The 25,885-nt window shown below is 38.1% G+C and overlaps 1 protein-coding gene across 4 annotated transcripts in view; it reads left to right on the top strand.

Annotated features, from left to right (window-relative positions):
* The window catches only part of MTPN (myotrophin), a 133,400-nt gene that overhangs the window by 37,633 nt on the left and 69,882 nt on the right, over positions 1 to 25,885 (top strand). For all 4 annotated transcript variants that reach the window (XM_060414889.1, XM_060414890.1, XM_060414891.1 and 1 more), the window contains 2 exons: positions 10,755 to 10,868; positions 11,703 to 11,786. In XM_060414889.1, coding sequence (XP_060270872.1) covers positions 10,755 to 10,868; positions 11,703 to 11,786 — 198 coding nt within the window. The remainder of the gene's footprint in view (positions 1 to 10,754; positions 10,869 to 11,702; positions 11,787 to 25,885) is intronic.

Here is a 25,885-nt window from a genome sequence, read left to right as displayed (position 1 = left end):
TTAGCACTAAGGGTTTCTGTCTGGTGGTCTTTCCACTGTTTAAATACTACTTCCCATCATAAAGTAGAAAAGTTAAAGGAAGGGGTTCCTAACTTCTCAGGGATCATGGTACCCTTTGAAAATCTGATGAAAAGTGACCTGGGCTCTTTACCTAGAAAATGTATACACACAAAAGAATTTGTAAGCTTTTTGAAAGTCTTTTCAGTGATTGTCAAGTAGAATATATCATATTTAGAAACAAAATAGCTTCAAAACACATTTCTTGGTACAAGAAAAATATAGTAAAAAGTATAATTTTAATGTAACAAAAATCTGTTGTATATTTAACAACCAACAGGCTTCACATTGTGATGATGGAAAGGAGAGTAAAATGATACTAGATAAATTATTCTTGCTAAAAAAGGAAAAGTGAAGCTAAACCAGCCTGGATGTGTTGACAAGTTAGATTTGTCAGCCTGCTTTACCTGAACTGTATGTGGTAAACAGAAGCTGTGTGCAGTTATTTGTCACCTGCCTGGTTATTTACACACCCATAATGATGAGAATTTATTGCTGCAACTCTGACACATGATATGATACTATTGCATGATGTTGCTGCATGATGTCTTTAAAAACATGAAAACTATCACTAAAGAAGTAATCAAGTGTATACTATTACTGGACTATAAAGCTAACCAGTTTTTATCAACTGAATTATATATGATAATCAGAATTCATAACCAAGGTCTCAAAAATTAGTTTTAAACATCTCCTGCTGCTGCTGCTAAGCCGCTTCAGTCGTGTCCGACTCTGTGCGACCCCATAGACAGCAGCCCACCAGACTCCCCCATCCCTGGGAGTCTCCAGGCAAGAACACTGGAGTGGGTTGCCATTTCCTTCTCCAGTGAGTGAAAGTGAAAAGTCACAGTGAAGTCGCTCAGCTGTGTCCAACTCTTCGAGACCCCATGGACTGCAGCCTACCAGGCTCCTCCGTCCATGGGATTTTCCAGGCAAGAGTACTGGAGTGGGGTGCCATTTCCTTCTCCAAACATCTCCTAGAAGTGGACAAATCAGAAGAGGAAACAGCAAATAGCAGAAGGAAAACTACTATAATGTGGTGTCCCTAAAGCCAGGGGAAGAGAGGGTGCTTTAAGAGGGGAGAAGTGATCCACTTGGTCATGTTGGGACCTCAGTTAAGGTGAGGGCTAAGAGATAACCTTTGCATTTCACAACATGGAGGTCTTTGACCTCAGCAAAAATGGCTGTAGTATAATAATGAGGGTGGAAGCCAGATTAGAACAGAAAGTAAGAAACTGGAGGTAGCAGATATTCCCAGTTGTTTTGGCAAGTTTAGCTATGAAAGGGAGGAGAAAGAATAGTAACTAAAAGTTGGTTTCAGGCCTAAGGATAGATTTTTATGTTGCTGTTGCCTTTTTAATGAAGAGTTGTGAGTGGCATATTCTGATGAAAGGGAGCAAGTAGAGCAGGAGAGGTTGAAAACACAGGCAAGAAAAGGGATAACAAAGGAATGAGTTTTTTTGTAAGACAACAAAAAAGGATGATATCCAAAACTTACATGAAGGATTGTCTTTAGATAAGAAAGGATTTGTCAGTTGCAGGAAAGTAGAGAGAAGTTCAGGAGGAAATTCACGTCTGAAGACCATTTTCTGTTTGGAGAAGAATACAAGGTTAACTGCTAAGAATAAAAAGAAAGGAGGAGGCTTACAAAAAGTAGAAGAGATTTAAAATAGTCTCTGTGCAACATGGAAAAGCAAGAAAAATAGGAACGTGGTAGGATTCCCATGTAATGCTAAGGGAACTGTTGAAATTGTGCATCTCTCACTTCTAGCACCAGAAGCTGGGTGACAAAATTAGGGTTAGATTTTTCTCCGTAGCTGGTAATGTTTCATGAAGTTAGAATGAAGGTGAAGAATATGTCTGACGTCCTCTCTTCTGATCACTGATGCCGACCAAGAGTGAGGAGAAAGGAACTAGATAGAGCACTGCCTTCCTTCCCTATTTCAGCACCGCTACTGAAGTTAACACCTCTCCAACTGCTGGGGAGCTGGTTAAATTGTCATTCCAATCCCTCCGTCAGTAAACAGCACTGGTCTCAACTTACTGCTGCTATTACTGGATAAGTAATATCAGTAGTTGCTTGAAGTAGAAGATGGTGTGTATGACTTACTTCCAAGTCTGTCACTTGAGCAACTTCACATTTGTTCAGTATAGAAGCTTCTATTATGTAAAATTTACTATGTATCAGAAACTATATAGGCATTAGAGCTGCGAAAGTAACTAACAGTGACATGATGTGTGACCTGCCTTCATAGAGGATACAGATAGAGGCAGGTTGAGGTGAATGTGACACAGGGAAATAAATACGAGCTGCTTTGGGCACCCCTGTGAAGGTCGTATAACTCAAAGATGACTTTTCAGAGGAAGTGTGATTAAAGCTTGATTCTAAAGGATTAGTAGGAATTAACTGAGTAAAAGACAGTGGAAAGGAATGGGGTCGGCGCCGAGTAAGATTTTTTTTTCCCAGCAGTGCAGACAGTTGTTTTGCTATCTGAAGCCCACCCAGCTAATAGGGGCCATACTGATCCACACTTACTTCACCTTAAAACTTTTCTTCCATCTAGTTTGTTGAGTTATGGAATACAGAGGTCGGGAGCTTTTCATTTAGCATTAACAGTGAAATAACTTGACCCCAAGTAGCTTTTGCTTTTAAGTCTCCCATGAAGGTACTATTAGTCATTACTGCCCCTCTTCTACATCAAATTTTAGTTAGCATCAAGAATAGAGCCACAGAGACTTGATTTACGAAAATCTATGTTATTGAGGTATAATTTAAATGCAAGAAATTGCAGATATTTAAAGAGTGCAACTGGATAAGTTTTGACATGTATACAATCATGAAACCGTCGCCACAATCAAGATAATGAATTTGGTGGATTCCATCACCCTCAAGTACCCCTTCATAGTCCCTCCCTTCCATAATACCCCAGTAAGCAACTACTATTCTGGTTTTTTATTAGTATATATTAGTTTCCATATTTTATACCTTAATGCCAGTACCATGCTTTCTTGATTACTGCAGTTTTTAATAATTTTTGAAGTTGGATATTGTTAGCTCTCCAGTTTGTTCTTTCTTTTCAAAGTTGTTTTGGCTGTTCTAGATTGTTTGTTTTTCCACATGAAATTTAGGGTCAGTTTGTCAATTTCTTTTTTTAAAAGCCTGCTATGATTTTAATTGGTATTGCGTTGAATCGGTATATCAATCTGTGGAAAATTGGCATCTTTGCAATATTCAGTCTCCCCACCCATGAATGTGCTTATCTCTCCATTTATTTATTTAGATCCTCTCTTAATTGATTTTAAGTATATAGGTATTGTATTTTTTGTTAAGGTTTATTACCAGATGTTTTATAAATTTGTATGCTATTGTAGATAATACTGGTTTTAGTTTTGATTTGTAATTATTAATTGCTGGTGCTATATAAAAATGCAGTTGAGTCGGTATATTGATCTTTTGTTCTTTAACATTGCTAAAATTACTTATTCTGGTAGCTTTTTGGTAGATTCCATTGGACTTTCCTCTACATAGCTATCATCATCTATAAACAAAGACAGTTATACTACTACTTTTTCATAATGGATGAGGTTTGTTTGTTCCCTAGTTGCACTGTTCAGAACCTCTAGAACAGTGTAGAATATAGGTGGTAGAAAAAAGATGTCCTGGTTTTAGGAGAAAAGCATTCAATCTGTCACCAGTAAAGTATGATGTTAATTGTACTTTCTCTGTAGAGGCCCTTCATTAGTCCAGAGAAATGTCCTTTTCCTAGTTTGCTGAGCTTTTATCATAAAGGATGTTGTATTTTGTCAGATGCTTTTTGAGATGATTGTACTGTTTTTCTTTTTTCAGTTAAAATGGTGAATTATGTGGACTGTCTTAAAATATTCAACCAACCTTGTATTCCTGGGATAAATACTACTTAGTCATGGCCTCTTGTACTTTTATACGTTATTTGATTGAATTTGCTAAAATTGTTTAGAGTTTGTGTTTGTGAGGAACATTATCCTGTGCTGTTCCTGACTTGTAACTTCTTTGTCTCAGAATCAGAGTATGTTGACCTCAAAGAACACATTTTGGCCTTCCTATTATTTTGGAAGAGTGTGCAGAATTATTATTATTAATCATTTTTTCTTAAGTGTTTCGTAAAACTTACAATGTAGCTATCTGTGACCTGGGAGTTTCTTTGTGGGAAGATGGTCTGTAAAATCTGCTATTAGCACTTTCTGTCCTTTTTTTCCCCCTAATCATTCTAGCCAGAGATCTATCAATGGTATTGATCTCAGAGAAATAGCTTTTGATTTCTATTATTTTTCTGTTTTCAATTTCATTGATTTCTGCTCACTTTGAATTTAATTTTTTTTTTAATAGACTTTATTTTTTAGAGCATTTTCAAGTTTGCAGCAGGGTACAGAGATTTCCATATGTCTTTTTCCCATGCATTTTCTTACTGTAAAAGGACAAAGATGGTTAATTCGAGACCTTTCTACTTTCCCAATATAGGTATTTAGTACTATAAAGTCCTCAAAGTCCTGCAGAAGAAGATGCTTTCTTTCCTGTCAGTCACACTAAGCCTTTCCAGTATTGTCATTTTTGTCTGCTAAAATAAGAATTGTAAAGGCAGCATCTGCAGGGATAAAGGGGAATTTAAACTCACAACTGTTCTTTTTCATATGCCTTTTGCACATTTATACCAAGTTGAGAAGGACGGTATCACATATTTTAATTAAGGAAAACAACTTTTGACAAAGCTGTCTTACTGACTGCTTACTGCAGTTATTTCTTTACTTTGTCCCACTAAAAAGGCCTATCTAGTTAATCCTCTCCAGTTAATATTAACATGAATAATGGAAAGGAAGTGAAAGGAAAACTAGTTTTATCTAAATCATTTTAAGCAATACTTCATTGCCTCAAAGCCTCACATTTCTGCAGTTGTGAATAAAGATTAAGCTGGTACTCCAGGTTGGCCTTACTTTTAAATTTGCTTCTGAATAAAAAGTATAATAAGTCATGATATTTCAGCCATTATTCTGAACCTTCATTAACGTAATTTTGGATAGTCTTTTAGAGCTAGTGTGAATCAATCCACAGCAATAATACTTAACCTTTATTAAACACACTACCTTGTCTAGTACTGTGTTAGATACTCTGCATGGATTATTTCATTTGATGATACACTAAAATCCAGTGAGGTGTGTTTTAAGTCCCATTTTATAGATGGGAGTAAAAATGGGAAGAAAACAAAAATTTAGAAAGTAGTCTAAGGTCCTACAACTCAGTGGTAGAATTGGAGCTCTCACCCAGTCTCCAGTGATATTAAGTATGTTATACACCTTCTTTCTACTAATGTGTTAATTTACTATGTAAGGAGCCCTGTTGTTGTTCAGTTACTCACTTGTGTCGGACTTTATGACCCCATGGACTGCTTCATGCCAGGCTTCTCTGTCCTTCACCATCTCCCAGAGTTTGTTCAAACTCATGTCCCTTGAGTCAGCGATGCCATCCAACCATCTCATCCTCTGTCATCCCCTTCTCCTGCCTTCAGTCTTTTCTAGCCTCAGGGTCTTTTCCAGTGATTTGGCCAGTGAATATTCAGGGTTACTTTAACATTGACTGGTTGGATCTCCTTGCAGTCCAAGGCACTCTCAAGAGTCTTCTCCAGCACCACAGTTTGAAGGCATCAGTTCTTCGGCACTCAGCCTTTTTTATTATCCAGCTCTCACATCCCTACATGACTACTGGAAAAACTATACAGAACTTTGTAGGCAAAGTAATGTCTCTGCTTTTTAATACACTGTCTAGGTTTGTCATTTTCTTCCAAGGAGCAAGTGTCTTTTAATTTTGTGGTTGCAGTCACTGACCACAGTGATTTTGGAGCCCAAGAAAATAAAGTGTGTCACTGCCATTGTTTCCCCACCTTAATCCTTAGTTCCTCTTCGCATTCTGCCATAAGGGTGGTATCATCTGCACATCGAAGATCATGGCATCCAGTCCCATCACTTCATGGGGAAACAGTGTCAGACTTTATTTTGGGGGGCTCCCAAATCACTGCAGATGGTGATTGCAGCCATGAAATTAAAAGATGCTTACTCCTTGGAAGAAAAGTTATGACCAACCTAGATAGCATATTCAAAAGCAGAGACATTACTTTGCCGACTAAGATCCGTCTAGTTAAGGCTATGGTTTTTCCTGTGGTCATGTACGGATGTGAGAGTTGGACTGTGAAGAAGGCTGAGCACCAAAGAATTGATGCTTTTGAACTGTGGTGTTGGAGAAGACTCTTGAGGGTCCCTTGGACTGCAAGGAGATCCAACCAGTCCATTGTGAAGGAGATCAGCCCTGAGATTTCTTTGGAAGGAATGATGCTAAAGCTGAATACTCCAGTACTTTGGCCACCTCATGTGAAGAGTTGACTCACTGGAAAAGACTCTGATGCTGGGAGGGATTGGGGGCAGGAGGAGAAGGGGACGACCGAGGATGAGATGGCTGGATGGCATCACCGACTCGATGGATGTGAGTCTGAGTGAACTCTGGGAGTTGGTGATGGACAGGGAGGCCTGGCGTGCTGCGATTCATGGGGTCACAAAGAGTCGGACACGAGTGAGCAACTGACCTGAACTGAACATCTGCATATCTAAGGTTATTCATAGTTCTCCTGGCAATCTTGATTCCAGCTTGTGCCTCACCCAGCTCAGCATTTTGCATGATGTACTCTGCCTGTAAGTTAAACAGGATGACAATATTCAGCCTTGACATACTCCTTTCCCAATTTGGAACCAGTTTGTTCATTGTTCATGTCTGGTTCAAACTGTTGCTTCTTGACCTGCATACAGGTCTCGCAGGAGGCAAGTAAGGTGGTCTGGTAATCCCATCTCTTGAAGAATTTTCTACAGTTTGTGTGATCTGCTCAGTCAAAGGCTTTCATGCAGTCATTGAAGCAGTTCAGTTCAGTTGCTCAGTTGTGTCAAGACTTTTTGCAACCCCATAGACTGCAGCACTGCAGGCTTCCTTGTCCATCACCAACTCCCAGAGTTTACTCAAACTCATGTCCATCCTGTTGGTAACGCCATCCAACCATCTCATCCTCTGTCATCCCCTTCTCCTCCCGCCTTAATTTTTCCCAGCATCAGGGTCTTTTCCAATGAGTCAGTTCTTTGCATCAGGTGGCCAAAGTATTGGAGTTTCAGCTTCAGCATCAGTCCTTCCAATGAATATTCAGGACTGATTTCCTTTGTGATGGACTGGTTGGATCTCCTTGCAGTCCAAGGGACTCTCAAGAGTCTTTTCCAACACCACAGTTCAAAAACATCAGTTCTTCAGTGCTCAGTTTTCTTTATAGTCCAACTCTCACATCCATACATGACTACTGGAAAAACCATAGCTTTAACTAGATGGACCTTTGTTGGCAAAGTACTGTTGCTGCTTCTTAATATGCTGTCTAGGTTGGTCATAACTTTTCTTCCAAGGAATGAGCGTCTTTTAATTTCATGGCTACAATCACCATCAGCAGTGATTTTGGAGCCCCCAAAATAAAGTCTGTCACTGTTTCCACTGTTACCCCATCTATTTCCCATGACGTGATGGGACCAGATGCCATGATCTTCATTTTCTGAATGTTGAGTCTTAAGCCAACTTTTTCACTCTCCTCTTTTACTTTCATCAAGAGTCTTTAGTTCTTTGCTTTCTGCCATAAGGGTGGTGTCATCTGCATATCTGAGGTCATTGATGTTTCTCCTGGCAATCTTGATTCCAGCTTGTGCTTCAGCCAGCCCAGTGTTTCTCATTATGTACTCTGCATATACGTTAAATAAGCAGGGTGACAATATACAGCCTTGGCGTACTCCTTTCCCGATTTGGAACCAGTACAGTTCTAACTGTTGCTTCTTGACCTGCATACAGATTTCTCAAGAGGCAAGTCAGGTGGTCTGGGATTCCCATCTCTCAGAATTTTCCACAGTTTATTGTGATCCACACAGTCAAAGGCTTTGGCATAGTCAATAAAGCAGAAATAGATATTTTTCTGGAACTGTCTTGCTTTTTCGATGATCTAGCAGATGTTGGCAATTTGATCTCTGGTTCCTCTGCCTTTTCTAAAACCAGCTTGAACATCTGGAAGTTCATGGTTCACATACTGTTGAAGTCCGACTTGGAGAATTTTGAGCATTACTTTATTAGTGTGTGAGATGAGTGCAATTGTGTGGTAGTTTGAGCATTCTTTGGCATTGCCTTTCTTTGGAATTGAAATGAAAACTGACTTTTCCAGTCCTGTGGCCACTGCTGAGTTTTCCAAATTTGCTGGCATATTGAGTGCAGCACTCTCACAGCATCATCTTTTAGGATTTGAAATAGCTCAACTGGAATTCCATCACCTCCACTAGTTTTGTTCATAGTGATGCTTCCTAAGACCCACTTGACTTTGCCTTCTAGGATGTCTGGCTGTAAGTAAGTGATTGTACCCTCGTGATTATCTGGGTCGCGAAGATCTTTTTTGTACAGTTCTGTGTATTCTTGCCACCTCTTCTTAATATCTTCTGCTTCTGTGAGGCCCATACATTTCTGTCCTTTATTGTCCCCATCTTTGCATGAAATATTCCCTTGGTATCTCTGATTTTATTGAAGAGATCTCTAGGCTTTCTCATTCTATTGGTTTCTTCTGTTTCTTTGCATTGTTCACTTAAGAAGTCTTTATCTCTGCTTAATATTCTTTGGCACTCTGCATTCAGATGACTTGAATAAATAATCCATTAGAAGTTACTGCTGTAAATTACTCATGTCCTCGTAACTGCAAAAGGTTGTTTTATCATCAAGGAATTAAAAAGGAGAAAAATTATTTTTGATTAAATTCTTGACATAGAGACAATATATTTAAAACATACATCAGGCCTGGAACTCAGAAACACTGTGTGTAATTTAGTTTCCTGACTTAATGCTCTGAGGCCTCCACTGATGTGACAGGCAGGTGGTTTTACCTCTTGGAATGCCTTTTTTTTTTTTTTTTTTTAATGTACCAGCCCTTGAAAAACAAGATGATAACGCTAATACTTTCTGGAGGATGTAAAACCCTGGAGGTAAACTTTTTGCTTAAGGGAAAAAAATACCTCTATATATTTTATGATTTCAAATTGTTTGAATTCAATGATTTTATTGTTTGTAAAATAGATGCTTTATCTATATAATGACCCTTGGAACTAAAAAGCCTCTTGATGAAAGTGAAAGAGGAGAGTGAAAAAGTTGGCTTAAAGCTCAACATTCAGAAAACGAAGATCATGGCATCTGGTCCCATCACTTCATGGGAAATAGATGGGCAAACAGTGGAAACAGTGTCAGACTTTATTTTGAGGGGCTCCAAAATCACTGCAGATGGTGATTGCAGCCATGAAATTAAAAGACGCTTACTCCTTGGAAGGAAAGTTATGACCAAACTAGATAGTATATTGAAAGGCAGAGATACGACTTTGCCAATAAAGGTCCGCCTAGTCAAGACTATGGTTTTTCAGTGGTCATGTATGGATGTGAGAGTTGGACTGTGAAGAAAGCTGAGTGCTGAGGAATTGATGCTTTTGAACTGTGGTGTTGGAGAAGACTCTTGAGAGTCCCTTGGACTGCAAGGAGATCCAACCAGTCCATTGTGAAGGAGATCAGCCCTGGGATTCTTTGGAAGGAATGATGCTAAAGCTGAAACTCCAGTACTTTGGCCACCTCATGTGAAGAGTTGACTCATTGGAAAAGACTCTGATGCTGGGAGGGATTGGGGGCATGAGGAGAAGGGGCCGACAGAGGATGAGATGGCTGGATGGCATCACTGACTCGATGGATGTGAGTCTGAGTGAACTCTGGGAGTTGGTGATGGACAGGGAGGCCTGGCATGCTGTGATTCATGGGGTCACAAAGAGTCGGACATGGCAGAGCTATTGAACTGAACCTTAAAATGAAAATACTGAGTAATGGATTTGACTCAGTATTTAAATAAATACTTATTTATATAGGTAGCTTATAATAATAGCTAACCATATATCTGCTAATTTTAGCTATACCACCTTATTTTCAGTGCTTTGCATGGATCAGTTACTTTAATTCTCATAACTCCATTAACTGTATGTTTAATTATGTGATTATTAGATTACTATCTGCCTCCCACACTGGGTGGTAAGCTCTGTGAAATCACAAACCATTTTTTATTTTGTTTACCATTGTTCACTCTGTCCAGAGCTGACCATAGAGTAGAGCTTAAATTTGAATGAATGAATGAAATGAATTCTTAATAGCTAATACTGATTACCTTTTGATAGTGATGTCTGCCTCCATCAAAGTAGTGATGCTTTCTCTGAAGTATTAAAATACATGTCATATGATCTGTGTAAAATCTTAAGTATTTAAACTCAACATTTTTTCTTTGCTGGTTACATCTTGACATCATGGTGATTAAAATTCCTTAGAAAGGGAACACAGTAATATATTTCATTACATTTAGCATTTTTTTAATTGTTTTCAGCTTAACTAATGGTTTGAATTGCAGTCATACTGTGTGCTAACCATTTTGCGGAATTTAATTTCAAGTTCTTGGTTGCTTGTTTTCACTTGACAGGAAATGTAATTCTTTGACGAAACCCTTGTAGCTTTAAGAAAGTAATGCTACCAGGTGCCTCATTTCCTTTCTTCAGTCTACCATCCTTAGGAATACTGTTTTCATTTGGCTTCTAAGGGAGAAGATGTCAACCGGACACTAGAAGGTGGAAGAAAGCCTCTTCATTATGCAGCAGATTGTGGACAGCTTGAAATCCTGGAATTTCTGCTGCTGAAAGGAGCAGATATTAATGTATGTAAAGAACATTGTCATTCTAGAAAAAAAGATTCCTGTTGTATGCTTTTGGGTAGTTGTTTTCAGTAGATTTGTAAAATAGTTACTGGTGGAAATCTCATGTGAATTAAGAATATAGTCTGAAATTTTTCCAGATTTCTGTAGCTTAGAAGTACATGTTTGTGATTTTTTTTTTTAAATAAGCAGAACAAGTTTATTTTTTTAAACTGATAAAACTAGGGGGTGGGGGACACGGGATAGATAGATTCATGCTTCCTTTTCATGTTCTAAAGTATTTTGAGAGTTAGCACTATCTGTAGGTGGCAAATGGCTATCACCCAATGGAGGATAGGCCCTGTAGTCATACGAAAAATCTAAAAGTGGATTTTTGGACAACCGTCAGGCAGCAGTTATCTCTTGATTCTTGCCTTTTGTAGCTTCTGCATTTCAGAGTTTCAGAAAAATGTTTAACTAACCATAACAGCAAGTGAGGTGAACTTTTCACATCTCAGGGGCTGCCATGTCACCTGGCCCTACTGTGGGCATTTGTTACCTCTTCATACTGGCGTGCCTACAATAGTGGGGAGTTGAGGCTCAGAGAGGTTAAGTAACTAACTAGTCACACAGTTAAATGCCAGAGTCCAGATTTGAGCAGGGGTCAAAGTCCTGCTCCCTCTGTTTCACTGGCTTCTAAGGAGAAACTGCTTGTGAGCCTAGGCCTCTGTCAGCTCTGTAAGAGGCTAAAAATGGGAGAACATTGATTTTCAATTATTTATAAGCATTCCTTAATGATCTAGAGAGAAGGAAGAAATGAAAAATGGGTAAAGTGATCTATATCTCATTCTTTCATAGGCTCCAGATAAACATCATATCACACCTCTTCTGTCTGCCGTCTATGAAGGTCATGTTTCCTGCGTGAAATTGCTTCTGTCAAAGGTGAGGTCAATTGCTGATTTTTATTGCTTTTTCTATTGTTTTATAACCAAGTAATTGGTTATTAATTTACTTAAATTTTGTGTGGCATCAGGAACAGAAAAATTAGAGGTAAATTAGCCAAAATTAGAGGTAAATTAGCCAAAATTGAAGTCTAGAGCAATGTTACTTGAAAGAGCCGATCCACATGCTGTTACCGGTTCTTGGTGGGTAAAGAGCCTGAGCTAGAAAATAAGTCAACACAGTCTCCTTCATCAAGAATATCTTGCAATTTTTTTTTTAAGTTAGCTGAACTAGACATTGTACTTAAAATGTTGTCCTGTGCTAGTAACAATTTGCAGACTGGTGCCACATTCACATACCACATTTTCATTAACCTTGCCTTTGACATTTGTAAACTTCTTTGTATGTAGTGATCTTTCTGAGCAAGATTATTGAGGATTGCTGTAAGGGCTCTCCAAGTCATTTGGTTTCTTGATGTGATTGAGATCATGGTACATTTGGAGTTTTCCAGTGTTTTGTCTTTGATTACAAGCTCTCAAATGAAGATCAGAGTCCAGCCTTAGAAATTAACCAGTCAGTTGCAGCCATTCTAACTGTATTAGATGGAAACTGCAAATGTTGGAAGACAAATAGTCATAAAATAAGGCACTCACATTAATCCCAAGATTATCTTTTCATGGCCATATTCTGGAAAATGTTCATAATGTTTAATTTGGAATTTTCAAATAAGTCCTGCTAAAAGAAGCAAGAAAGAATTAGAAATAAAATGAGTAAATATATATGAAGCATTTTGCACAGTACCTGACACATCATAATAGTCAAAAAATAGTAGCTTTTATTATGCTTAAGACTAAAGAGGATTTTATGCTTCATAGATTCAGTTTCAGTAGGATTTGGAGAACATTGGGAAAGAAAGTAGTACTTTTGTCCCAACACTTTATTGACAACTTTTCAAAGGTACTATCTGAAAGCAGTTAATCCAGGTCCTTTAAAATTAGTGGGTTTTACCCATACCTTCAGCACAAATACCAGACTTCTTAAAGTGTGTGGTGGTGGTGGTTTTTGCAAGTTTTGGAGAGTTGGGAGGTTTGGGGTAATTTTTAGATATTATATACCACACTGATTTAAAAAGCCAAAATAAAGGAACACATTATTCTTTGCCACTGTAATGGATGCAGCATCTTTGGTAGGATGTGGTCATGAAGATTTCCAGCCACTGTATCTCCTGTCTTCCTGTCCCCCACACCCATGTAAAGATTAAAAAGAACCTTTGAGAACTATGGATAATTTCAGCCTTGGGGGAATGTTTTTGTATTATGTTAAAAACTGGTTGTCACAGGCTACAAATACTAGTTTACAATTCATGAAAGATTTATTTAATTGTAATATTTTATTGGTTAGGACTCTCTATTGAAAGTAACTAAACCCAGCTTAGACAGGCTCAAGCAATAAAAGAGATCATGTTGACTCACATAGTTCTAGGTTGAGGCACAGCTTGTCCGTGGGTTTAAGCAACATGACCAGCATCTGATTTCTTTGTGTGTATCTCTCAGCTCTCTTCCTCAGGGTTGGCTTAATTCTCCCACCTCAATATGTCTTCTGAGTGTAGAGCAAAGAAGCGGCAATACTATATTATATTTGAGAGTTGCTTAGAGCTTAAAAGCTCTCAGAGGAAAAAGTTTAAACTATGTGAGGTGATTTTTATTTAAACTTATTGGGGTAACCATTTCACAGTACATACACATATCATTTTGTTGTATACCTTAAATTGTTATTAAACTATAAATTATATCAATTATAAATTAATAAGTCAGAATAAAAACAAGAAATGAATGACTACTCCTCCTCCTTTTTCTCCCTCTTTCTGTGACCTTTTGTACCTAGCCAAGGGATTTTGTTCTCTGAAAATAAAAACCTCCATGGGATCCTCTTTTAGCTTAGGGCTCTGGTCATTTACCAAATGAGGTACCCCTAAGCCAGCTCCTTCTTTGTAGTCAGATCTCAAACTGTAGATCAGAACTGTATTTCTTTGTGATGAGCCTTTCTTTCCACCTGAGTTCAGTTCAGTTGCTCAGTCGTGTCCAACTCTTTGCAACCCCGTGAATGACAGCATGCCAGGCCTCCCTGTCCGTCACCAAGTCCCGGAGTTCACTCACACTAATGCCCATCGAGTCCGTGATACCATCCAGCCATCTCATCCTCTGTCATCCCCTTCTCCTGCCCTCAATCCCTCCCAGCATCAAAGTCTTTTCCAGTGAGTCAACTCTTTGCATGAGGTGGCCAAAGTATTGGAGTTTCAGCTTCAGCATCAGTCCTTCCCATGAACACCCAGGACTGATCTCCTTTAGAATGGACTGGTTGGATCTCCTTGCAGTCCAAGGGACTCTCAAGAGTCTTCTTCAACACCACAGTTCAAAAGCATCAATTCCTCGGCACTCAGCTTTCTTCACAGTCCAACTCTCATATCCATACATGACTACTGGAAAACCATAGCCTTGACTAGGTGGACCTTTATTGGCAAAGTAGTATCTCTGCTTTTCAATATACTATCTAGGTTGGTCATAGCTTTCCTTCCAAGGAGTAAGCGTCTTTTAATTTCATGGCTGCAGTCACCATCTGCAGTGATTTTGGAGCCCCTCAAAATAAAGTCTGTCACTGTTTCCGCTGTTTCCCCATCTATTTCGCATGAAGTGATGGGACCAGATGCCATGATTTTCGTTTTCTGAATGTTGAGCTTTAAGCCAACTTTTTCTCCTCTTTCACTTTCATCAAGAGGCTTTTTTTAGTTCCTCTTCACTTTCTGCCATAAGGGTGGTGTCATCTGCATATCTGAGGTTATTGATGTTTCTCCTGGCAATCTCGATTCTAGCTTGTGCTTCTTCTAGCCCAGTGTTTCTCATGATGTACTCTGCATATAACTTAAATAAGCAGGGTGACAATATACAGCCTTGACTTACTCCTTTTCCTGTTTGGAACCAGTCTGTTGATCCATGTCCAGCTCTAACTGTTGCTTCCTGACCTGCATACAGATTTCTCAAGAGGCGGGTCAGGTAGTCTAGTATTCCCATCTTTTTCAGAATTTTCCACAATTTATTGTGATCCACACAGTCAGAGGCTTTGGCATAGTCAATAAAGCAGAAATAGATGTTTTTCTGGAACTGTCTTGCTTTTTCCATGATCCAGCGGATGTTCGCAATTTGATCTCTGGTTCCTCTGCCTTTTCTAAAACCAGGTTGAACATCAGGGAGTTCGTGGTTCATGTATTGCTGAAGCCTGGCTTGGAGAATTTTGAGCATTACTTTACTAGCATGTGAGATGAGTGCAGTTGTGCGGTAGTTTGAGCATTCTTTTGCATTGCCTTTCTTTGGGGTTGGAATGAAAACTGACCTTTTCCAGTCCTGTGGCCACTGCTGAGTTTTCCAAATTTGCTGGCATATTGAGTGCAGCACTTTCACAGCATCATGTTTCAGGATTTGGAATAGCTCAACTGGAATGCCATCACCTCCACTAGCTTTGTTCATAGTGATGCTTTCTAAGGCCCACTTGACTTCACATTCCAAGATGTCTGGCTCTAGGTGAATGATCACACCATCATGATTATCTGCGTCATGAAGATCTTTTTTGTACAGTTCTTCTGTGTATTCTTGCCACCTCTTCTTAATATCTTTTCTGCTTCTGTTAGGTCCATACCATTTCTGTCCTTTATCGAGCCCATGTTTGCATGAAATGTTCCCTTGGTATCTCTAATTTTCTTGAAGAGATCTCTAGTCTTTCCCATTCTGTTGTTTTCCTCTATTTCTTTGCACTGATTGCTGAGGAAGGCTTTCTTATCTCTTCTTGCTCTTCTTTGGAACTCTGCATTCAGATGCTTATATCTTTCCTTTTCTCCTTTGCTTTTTGCTTCTCTTCTTTTCACAGCTATTTATAAGGCCTCCTCATACAGCCATTTTGCTTTTTTGCATTTCTTTTCCATGGGGATGGTCTTGATCCCTGTCTCCTGTACAGTGTCATGAACCTCCATCCATAGTTCATCAGACACTCTATCAGATCTAGTCCCTTAAATCTATTTCTCACTTCCACTGTATAATCATAAGGGATTTGATTTAGGTCATACCTGAATGGTCTAGTGGTTTCCCCTAGTATCTTCCATTTTTGTCTGAATTTGGCAATAAGAAGTTCATGATTTGAGCCACGGTCAGCTCCTGGTCTTGTTTTTGCTGACTAGATAGAGTTTCTCCGTCTTTAGCTGCAAAGAATATAATAAATCTGATTTCAGTGTTGGCCATCTGGTGATGTCCATGTGTCGAGTCTTCTTTTGTGTTGTCGGAAAAGAGTGTTTGTTATGACCAGTTTGTTCTCTTGGCAAAACTCTATTAGCCTTTGCCGTGCTTCATTCTGTACTCCAAGGCCAAATTTGCCAGTTACTCCAGGTGTTTCTTGACTTCCTACTTTGCATTCCAGTCCCCTATAATGAAAAGGACATCTTTTTTGGGTGTTAGTTCTAAAAGGTCGTTTAGGTCTTCACAGAACCGTTCAACTTCAGCTTTTTTCCACCTAGGACAAACAAAATAAGGAGTGATTACTCTTAAGATAGCAAGAGCGCAGACCATTGTTCCATATTTCTTATTCCCAAAACACTATGCTGTAGGTCATTAAGACCTTAAATCTTCTACTTAGATAAGTTCCTGAAAAGCTGGCTTGATTTGAATGTATTGTAAGCCATTATATGTTATCCCAGAAGGGTCTTCATAGATATATACTATATTGCTGAATTATCGGTTATAAGTTGAGTCCTGACTTTAAAGTAGTTTTTAATTTTATTTGTGCCTGTAATTTTGTCCTTTCATTATATCTGAACCTTAATTTTTGTAGCTAAATTAGTGACATTCAGTGGTGGCTATTTGATGGCAAACCAATTGTAACCATGTAGAGTTGTTATTTTAGATGAAAGAAAGATTTTCTTTTTATGTTTTTGAAAGCAACATATTACCTTTTTAAAGCAATGTAATACAATGTGGTGTTGGGTTTTTTCCCAGAATTAATTATGTTGATTTTATTTTTGCATAAGCTTCTTAATGGATACCCAGTAGCTCTGTTAACAGAATTTTTAAAGGAGGAAATTGTGCTCTTTCAAAAATCCTTAATTAACTAAAATAAGGCTATTCCAGTGCATTTATTTAAAGTCCAGTCAGAGGTTATATTATGTAATCTGGTTTGTCCTGCTTTTTATCAACGTTAGAATCCTTATCAATTACTATGAATTCATTTGAAAGTACATAGTTTTAGAAGTTTTCCAGATTTATTGACAGCTCTAATATACAACTGATTCTTGAACAACAAATGTTTGTATTGAACCAGCACACTTACATGCAGATTTTTTTCAGTAGTAAATGCTGAATATACTGCAAGATGCATGGTTGGGTGAATCGACAAATGTGGAGGAACCACAGATACGAAGAGCCAGCTATAAGTTACAAATGGATTTTCAGCTACACAGAGGGTCAACTATATTATTCCACTGGTACATCATTAGCATAAGGGAAAAGCCAAAATAATATTTTAAAACTCAATATGATCACAGGTAATCGTAAAAACAAAAATTACAAAAACAAAAAAGTTGCTAGAATGTATAAAATCAAACTATGGGATTTGATTTTATATTAAAACAAGCTGTGCCAGTTACTGGACAATTTTTATTTTAATGCAGTAGAAGATGAAGTTATGACACAAGTAGGAATAAAAGATGTTTAATTCTTTATTATCCATATGGCAAAAAGGAAGGTAACATCTATGGAAAATATAACTTTTGTTTATGAAATCTCCAAATACTTAAGGTGACCATAAAGGAAGTTAAACAACTTCCTAAAGTCTAACAGAAAGTAATGGAATCAAGATTTTTTCCAAGACATGACTCCACACATGTTCTTTCTCCTTGAGAGTTCCTTTTCAGACTTACCATCATGGACAATTATGAGAAATGATTATACTTCTGCAGGTAAAAGCTATTTGGCCTGATTTTTTATTGTTACAACTCATGATTGAAAAAAATGTAGAGATCAACACTTGTGAGCCTTTCACTTCAAGACCGAGGTCTGAGCATGTGCCAGGGTATCCCCCTTTAACCCTCTGATAATAGAAAAGAGATTTTTTAAAATAAATGAATCGACATCTGCTTTAAACCATAAGATGGGATTTATGAGACAATAAATTATCCTTGAGAGACAGAAAACAGGTGAGATGAAGCTGAAGAAGGCAGCATTCCCAAACATAAGCAAGAGAGGACTGTTGCAAGTTACGAGTCGATCCAAGGCAGCTTGAAGCCCAGAAGTGGTCAGCACCCTGGAGCAACAAACAAGTGAAAAAACAAACCCAAAGGAGAAGACTGAGATGTAAAAATGGATACACAAGAAATTACTACGTGAATAAAAACAATTATTGAAATATAAAATCAACATGAATATTTAAAAATATAAGCTAAAACTATAGAACTGCTAAATAATACTAAAGAAGATTCAAGGAATGTGAACAAAACTCCTGGTACTCACCAAATCCAGAGTACCTCAGAAACAGTGGTAAAACTGGTGAAAGGAGACAGATGAAACAGATTCAAAATTCAGGCTCCAGAAGCATCCTGGGGAACTAGAGTAGTCTTTAAGCCCGTGTGAGGGTATGAAACAGAAGTGGCAGCAGCCCCACAGTCACTAAAAAGACCAAACCTAACAGACCTTGACCTAATGTTATGAAAGCAAAAACAGACCATCTAAGCACCTGTCATTTTAAATTGTAATTATCTCACAGTTGAATAAGATTTTTTTTGCCTGAAAAAAATCTTAAAAGGAAACTTTTGAAATAAAAGATATTTAAAAGATGTATAAAAATATTACTGACTTCCTGACTAAAATCGCAAATGCCTGAATAATAGTAATGTTGCAGGCACACATTATGTAGAAGAGAGTTAATCACAAAATGGTACTCTTGAACTATGTTATAGCTGATGGATATTTGTAAGTCTAAATTTCATTTATTTTTCACAGTTACATATAATTTGGCAGCATCTAATTTCTGTGTGGTTAAAAAAAACAGTTCTCTGTGAGAAGTAATTGTTTGCCTATAACATTAATACACTATCAGGCTAGACATTTCCTCTAATATTAACATTTCCTCTAGTATATAGTATTTAATATATATATCAGATTTCTATATTTATACTTACTAAAATTCTTTATAATTTATGTAATTCTCTTGATAATAAAAGATTTTAAGAAGTCTTGTTAAGAAAACTGTTTCTAAATAATCCACTCTAGGGTATTGTGGGGAAAAGGGAAATACTTAACATCAAAGTAACATTTAAGTTTACTATCATTTAGAATTCAGACAGATAAGCATTCATTACTCTAGTGTATGTTTATACTCTGTCCCTTATATGCGATATACTGCTATTAAAAATGACCACTCAACTTCTATTAAATAAGAATTCTTTTAAACAAAGAGAAAAGGCACCTTAGCATGAGAGAATCACAAATCTTATAAAATTTAATGAGTTTTTAAACATAATTACTGTTTTATTATTACAGAATCAAACTGACAATATACTTGTTATTATAAATTCATTTGTTGGTAGAGACAGCATACTAAGCTATATCTGAGAAAGAAAAGTCCAGAATAAACTTGGCTCTTTTGTTTTCTGTTATTTCTCTGCTTTACACTGTGTCACAGAATTTACCTCCTTAGGACGTCTCCTGTAACCTTTCAAGAGAAATATGTAACCACTGATGTTTGTGCAACTCTGATGCACAGCTGATTCAGACCACTCTATGTTCATTGTGTGGATAAATGAGTGAAAGACAGATTTACTCAATGGCCTTCCTTTTATAAACAGGAAGTTAAAATGATTAACATCTTATGTACAACTGCTGTAGAGAATAAAAAGTACTAAAACTGCTAATATTAGAAAAGCACCTTACCTGATAATGCTGAAAATTTTGCTCAATATGTTTTCTGTGCTGTACTTGAAAAAACTCAAGCAGCCGGTTGGTAATAAAATTTGAATATCCCTCTCAAATAGCAGCATTGTTAAAAGAGTTGTCTGTGGTACAGATTCTGCTGCTTGAATTGAGAATCAAGATAGAAGGGCTTAGAGGTCAACCCCTTTTCAGCTTAAGTAGATGTGTGGTAGGTAGAAACATTTTTTTACTCAAATTACTCACTATTCTACTCCTGGTAAAATCTAAACAGTTTTGCATATTCTCAAAGCACACATATTATTGATTATTGCTTTAACCCCCAGAGTTCTTTCCCATGTAACATAGGCAAGTTTAGTTTCAAAAAATTTTAGGACTAGTGACCTGCAAAGAACTGAGCAATACCTTTTCTGAATTGCCTTATTTTAAGAAACATGAGGAAAGAGCTAGCAGGCTTGATATAGCTAGAATAGTACCCCCCAGAGACTGTAGAAACCAGTTGTTATACTGTTTTGATACACCTTACAAATCTCATCCACAACTATGTCCTTTGTAAGCTTTTTTTTTTTTTTTTTAACCTATTTAGCTCTGACTGGAGTGCATTGATAGATAGTTTGTTAGTGACATAAAGTGTGTGCTGTGATGTCACACACCTCCAAGTTTGGCTTTCAGTTCTCCTTAATAACTGTGGCTTTAAATAAATTCCTCATCGTCTCAGCCTGAATGTTCTCTTCTGAGACATGGGGCTAGTACTTACCACATAGAGTTGATGAGAAGGTAAATGAATTAGCTCCTAGTTAAAATAGTACTTATACCTAAGAAATGTCGTTTAAGTGCTTTACGTATATTGATTCATTTAATCACAGTAATCCCAATGAAGTGGGTACGATTTTTAATCCCCCATTTTACAGATGGGGAAACTGAGGCACCAAGCATTGGGAAGCTTTCCCAGGATCGCACAGCTCATTAGGAGAATGAGGATTCAAGCCCCACTACTTTGACACCAGAGCTATAACATAAGAACAAATCCAAGATCATTATACATGCAGCAGAAAATGAACTGTAGTCACTGTCTCCAAATGAGAAGTACAGTGAAACATAGACTGTGTCTCATTGCTCCGGGGGTGGAGAAGGGGCTTCATTTGTTAGGTTTTGTTATGTAAATAGGTTGGAGTGGCTACTTTTCTCTGTAAGAGTTAATTGAGGTTATAAGAATCAGTTTTTTATTTTTTATTTTTCAAACTAAAAGGTTAAAATAGCAACACAGCCCACCACAAAAATTAGAAGTCCTCGCAAGTATTGTTGTTCATACATGCCATTTCCTGTTGCTTGTTTAGCACATTGTTTAGAGAGGCAGACAGGGTCCATGGTCCTGAAGTTAGCAAAGACAGATTTAATACCTGGTCCTATGACTTCCCCGGGTTTGATTCCTGGGTTGGGAAGATCCCCTGGATAAGGAAATGACAACCCACTCCAGTATTCTTGCCTAGAGAATTCCATGGACAGGGGAGCCTGACAGACTGCAGTCCACAGGATTGTCTGAGTGGAACATGACTGAGCGACTAAACCGCCACCTGTGACTTCACAGCCAATAATAAAACACAGTTAGCAGATAATTAAAGACTGTGACAAACACTCTTAAGAGAAGTGGAGTTCAACTGTAACAAAACTCCTGCTACAGAGATTTAAACAAGAAAGTGGCTTCCCCTTTTGTGGCTGAATAATATTCCACTATTTAACTCTTTATTTTTAAGAGAGATTAACAGAATTTTTGATGGAGGACTTTGCAGAGGTCATGTAAGCCTTACCATTTTATTTACAGATTGTAAAGCAAATAAAACATCTGCAGAGAGGTTAAGGATTGCCTAAAGTCACACAGCTACTTCAGGGTAGAATTGGGATCCACACCACCTGCTTGATTTTTTTTTTTTTTTTTTTGAAGTGTAGCTGTACAATGTTGTATAAGTTACAGGTGTATAGTATATTTTTTTTAGTGAAGTATAGTTGATTTACAATATTGTGTTTGTTTCAAGTGTACAGAAAAATGATGAGATTATACATATATATGTGTATATCTGTTCTTTTAAAATTCTTTTCCATTATAGGTTATTATAAGATACTGAATATAAACCCTTGTTTATATATGGTAGTACGCATCTGTTACAGCTTATCCCTCCCCTCCCCTTCCACTTTGGTAACCACAAATTTGTTTTCTACGTCTGTGAATCTGTTTTTGTTTTATATATAAGTTCATTTGTACTGTTTTTCAGATTCCACATGTAAGTGATACCATATAATGGTTTGTCTTTGACTTGAATTATTTAGGATAATCTCTAGGTCCATCCAGTGATTCACAATTTTTTAAGATTATATTCCATTTATAGTTATTATAAAATATTGGCTATATTCCCTGTATTGTACAGTATATCCTTTCCAAAATTTGTGACAGCATGGAGGGACCTTGAAGGCATTATGCTGAATGAAATAAGTCAGAGAAAAATACCATATGATCTTATTTACATGTGAAATCTAAAACAGAACTCACATATACAGAGAACAAATGATGTTGATGGTTGCCAGAGGTGGGAGGGTTCAAAAGATACAAGCTTAAAATTATCAGATAAACAAGTCCTGGGGATGTAACATAAAACATAGTAACTATAGTTAACAATACTGAATTATGCATCTGAAAGTTATTAAGAGAGTAAATCTTACAAGTTCTCATCCTGAGGGAAAGACTCTGTAACTCTGTGTAGTGATAGATACTGACTCGTCTTATTGTGGTGGTCATTGTGCAGTACACCCATGTGTCAGATCATCATATTGTGCACCTAGTGTCATGTTCTGTGTCAGTTACATCTCAAAGGAAAAGTGGCCTGCAGGTATGACAGTCCAGGGCTGAATGACTGGCTCCCCTTGTCCTTTCCCCTAGTCCTTACTGTCTCAGGACAACTCGTCCTGAGGATTCTCTCGTCCCTGGGGCTTTATGGAGAAAGAAAGCTGTCCACAGGAGAGGCCAGCTGTGTGCCAGAGGGCCGCCTGCAGCTTTAAGGGAGTCTGGGGATTCAGTTTCTTCTCTGTAGGGGAGGAAAGCACAGAAAAAAAGGGGGGCTGTACTAGACTTTAGATAAGCCAAGCTAGAGTGTCTGCCTTGAAGTGTGGTCGACAACATGCCCTTGCATACAGGAGGAGAGAAGCCAAGTCACTGTCTGGAAAATTCCAGAAGGGCGTCACAGAGAGTAATAGTTGAATAAGAGTTAGTCGAGTGGTTAAAGGGAGAGGACAAAGAATTGCTTTGTTCCTTTACATTTTAAGAGTCCTGTGGGGCATTTAATACCAGATATTCAGGCATTCGTTTTGTATTTGATTCTAACTCGCTTCCTTTCCAAAAGTGAGTTGAATATATCAAACCACGGTTGCTAAGTTTTTATTTAGTAGTTATAGATCCATGATATTAATGTACTTTATGATTAGATTGAATTTTTGTTGCTGTCTCATTAGTTGTATTTGTATTTGAAGTAGCGTCAGACACGACTAAGCGACTTCACTTTCACGCATTGGAGAAGGAAATGGCAACCCACTTCAGTGTTCTTGCCTGGAGAATCCCAGGGACGGGGGAGCCTGGTGGGCTGTCGTCTGTGGGGTCGCAGAGAGTCGGACACGACTAAAGCGACTTAGCAGTAGCAGCAGCAGCATAGTGGTTATATCCTGTCAGTTCAGTCACTCAGTCGTGTCCAACTCTGTGCGACCCCATGGACTGCAGCACGCCAGGCCTCCCTGTCCATCACCAACTCCTGGAGTTCACTCAGACTCACGTCCATCGAGTCCGTGATGCCATCCAGCCATCTCATCCTCTGTCGTCCCCTTCTCCTCCTGCCCTCAATCCCTCCCAGCATGAGTCTTTTCCATTGAGTCAACTCTTCGCATGAGGTGGCCAAAGTACTGGAGTTTCAGCTTTAGCATCAGTCCTTCCAAAGAAATCCCAGGGCTGATCTCCTTCAGAAGGACTGGTTGGATCTCCTTGCAGTCCAAGGGACTCTCAAGAGTCTTCTCCAACACCACAATTCAAAAGCATCAATTCTTCGGTGCTCAGCTTTCTTCACAGTCCAACTCTCACATCCATACATGACCACTGAAAAACTATAGCCTTGACTAGATAGACCTTTGTTGGCAAAGTAATGTCTCTGCTTTTGAATATGTTGCCTAGGTTGGTCATAACTTTCCTTCCAAGGAGTAAGCGTCTTTTAATTTCATGGCTGCAATCACCATCTGCAGTGATTTGGGAGCCTCCCAAAATAAAAGTCTGACACTGTTTCCACTGTTTGCCCATCTATTTCCCATGAAGTGATGGGACCAGATGCCATGATCTTCGTTTTCTGAATGTTGAGCTTTAAGCAGACTTTTTTCACTCTCCTCTTTCACTTTCATCAAGAGGCTTTTTAGTTCTTCTTCACTTTCTGCCATAAGGGTGGTGTCATCTGCATATCTGAGGTTATTGATATTTCTCCTGGTAATCTTGATTCCAGCTTGTGCTTCTTCCAGCCCAGCGTTTCTCATGATATACTCTGCATGTAAGTTAAATAAGCAGGGTGACAATATACAGCCTATGCTTCCATGTCCTAGCTATTGTGAACAGTGCTGCGATGAACATTAGGGTACATGTGTCTCTTTAAATTCTGGTTTCCTCAGTGTATATGCCCAGGAGTGGGATTGCTGGGTCATATGGCAGTTGTGTTTCCAGTATTTTAAGGAATCTCCACACTCTTCTCCATAGTGGCTGTACTAGTTTGCATTCCCACCAACAATGTAAGAGGGTTCCCTTTGCTCCACACCCTGTCCAGCATTTGTTTGTAGACTTTTTGATGGCAGCCATTCTGACTGGCATGAGATGGTACCTCACTGTGGTTTTGATTTGCATTTCTCTAATAATGTGATGTTGAGCATCTTTTCATGTGTTTTTGAGCCATCTGTATGTCTTCTTTGGAGAAATGTCTGTTTAGTTCTTTGGCCCATTTTTGATTGGATCATTTTTCTGGTATTGAGCTGCATGAGCTGCTTGTATATTTTTGAGATAATTCTTTGCTTTCAGTTTTTCACCATTGAGGATAATGTTTGCTGTGGGTTTATCATATATGGCCTTTATTATGTTGTGGTATTTTTCTTCTGTGCCTGCTTTCTTGAGAGTTTTTATCATAAATGGGTGTTGACTTTTGTCAAAGGCTTTCTCTGCATCTGTTGAGATAATCATATGGTTTTTATCTTTCAGTTTGTTAATGTGGTGTATCACATTGATTGATTTGCAGATATTGAATCCTTGCATCCCTGGGATAAAGCCCACTTGGTCATGATGTATGATCTTTTTAATGTTGTTTGTTGGATTCTGTTTGCCAGACTTGTTGAGGATTTTTGCATCTGTGTTCATCAGTGATATTGGCCTGTAGTTTTCTTTTTATGTGTGGCATCTTTGTCTACCCAGAAGTAATTTAAGCATTGTTTTTAAATTTTAACTGTAAAAGTCTATCAGTATTCAGGCCTAGATAGCTTTACTGGTGAGTTCTACCAAACATTTAAAGAAGAGTTAATATCAGTCCTTCTCAAACTCTTCCCAAAAACATCAGTACAGATGGGACCACTTCCAGTCTCATTTTACAAGGCGAGCATTTCCTCATCCAAAACCAGACAAGGATGCCACAAGAAAATTGCAGGCCAGTATCCCTGATGAACATAGATAAAAAAAATCCTCAACGAAATGTCAGCAAACCAAACCTAGCAATACATTAAAAGGTTCATACTCCATGATCAGATTATTCCAGGGACACAAGGATGATTCAGAATCTGCAAATCAATCATTGTGATATAATGCAGTAACAAGGAAGGATAAAAATCATATGATTATTTCAGTAGATGCAGAAAAAGCATTGACATAATTTAACATTCATTCATAATGAAAACACTCAATAAATCGGATGGAGAGGGAATATACCACAGCATAACAAAGGCTGTATTATGACCACAACCTGTATGTCTTACTCAACTGCGAAAAACAAAGCTTTTCCTCTAAGATAATGAATGAGATGAGGATGCCCACTCACACCACTTATTTAACATAGTACTGGAAGTCCCTAGCCAGAGTGGTTA

Source organism: Ovis aries, chromosome 4, assembly GCF_016772045.2.
Source record: "Ovis aries strain OAR_USU_Benz2616 breed Rambouillet chromosome 4, ARS-UI_Ramb_v3.0, whole genome shotgun sequence".
Taxonomy (NCBI): domain Eukaryota; kingdom Metazoa; phylum Chordata; class Mammalia; order Artiodactyla; family Bovidae; genus Ovis; species Ovis aries.
Note: the sequence above shows the minus strand (reverse complement) of the source record. Positions and strands in the feature narration are given on the sequence as shown.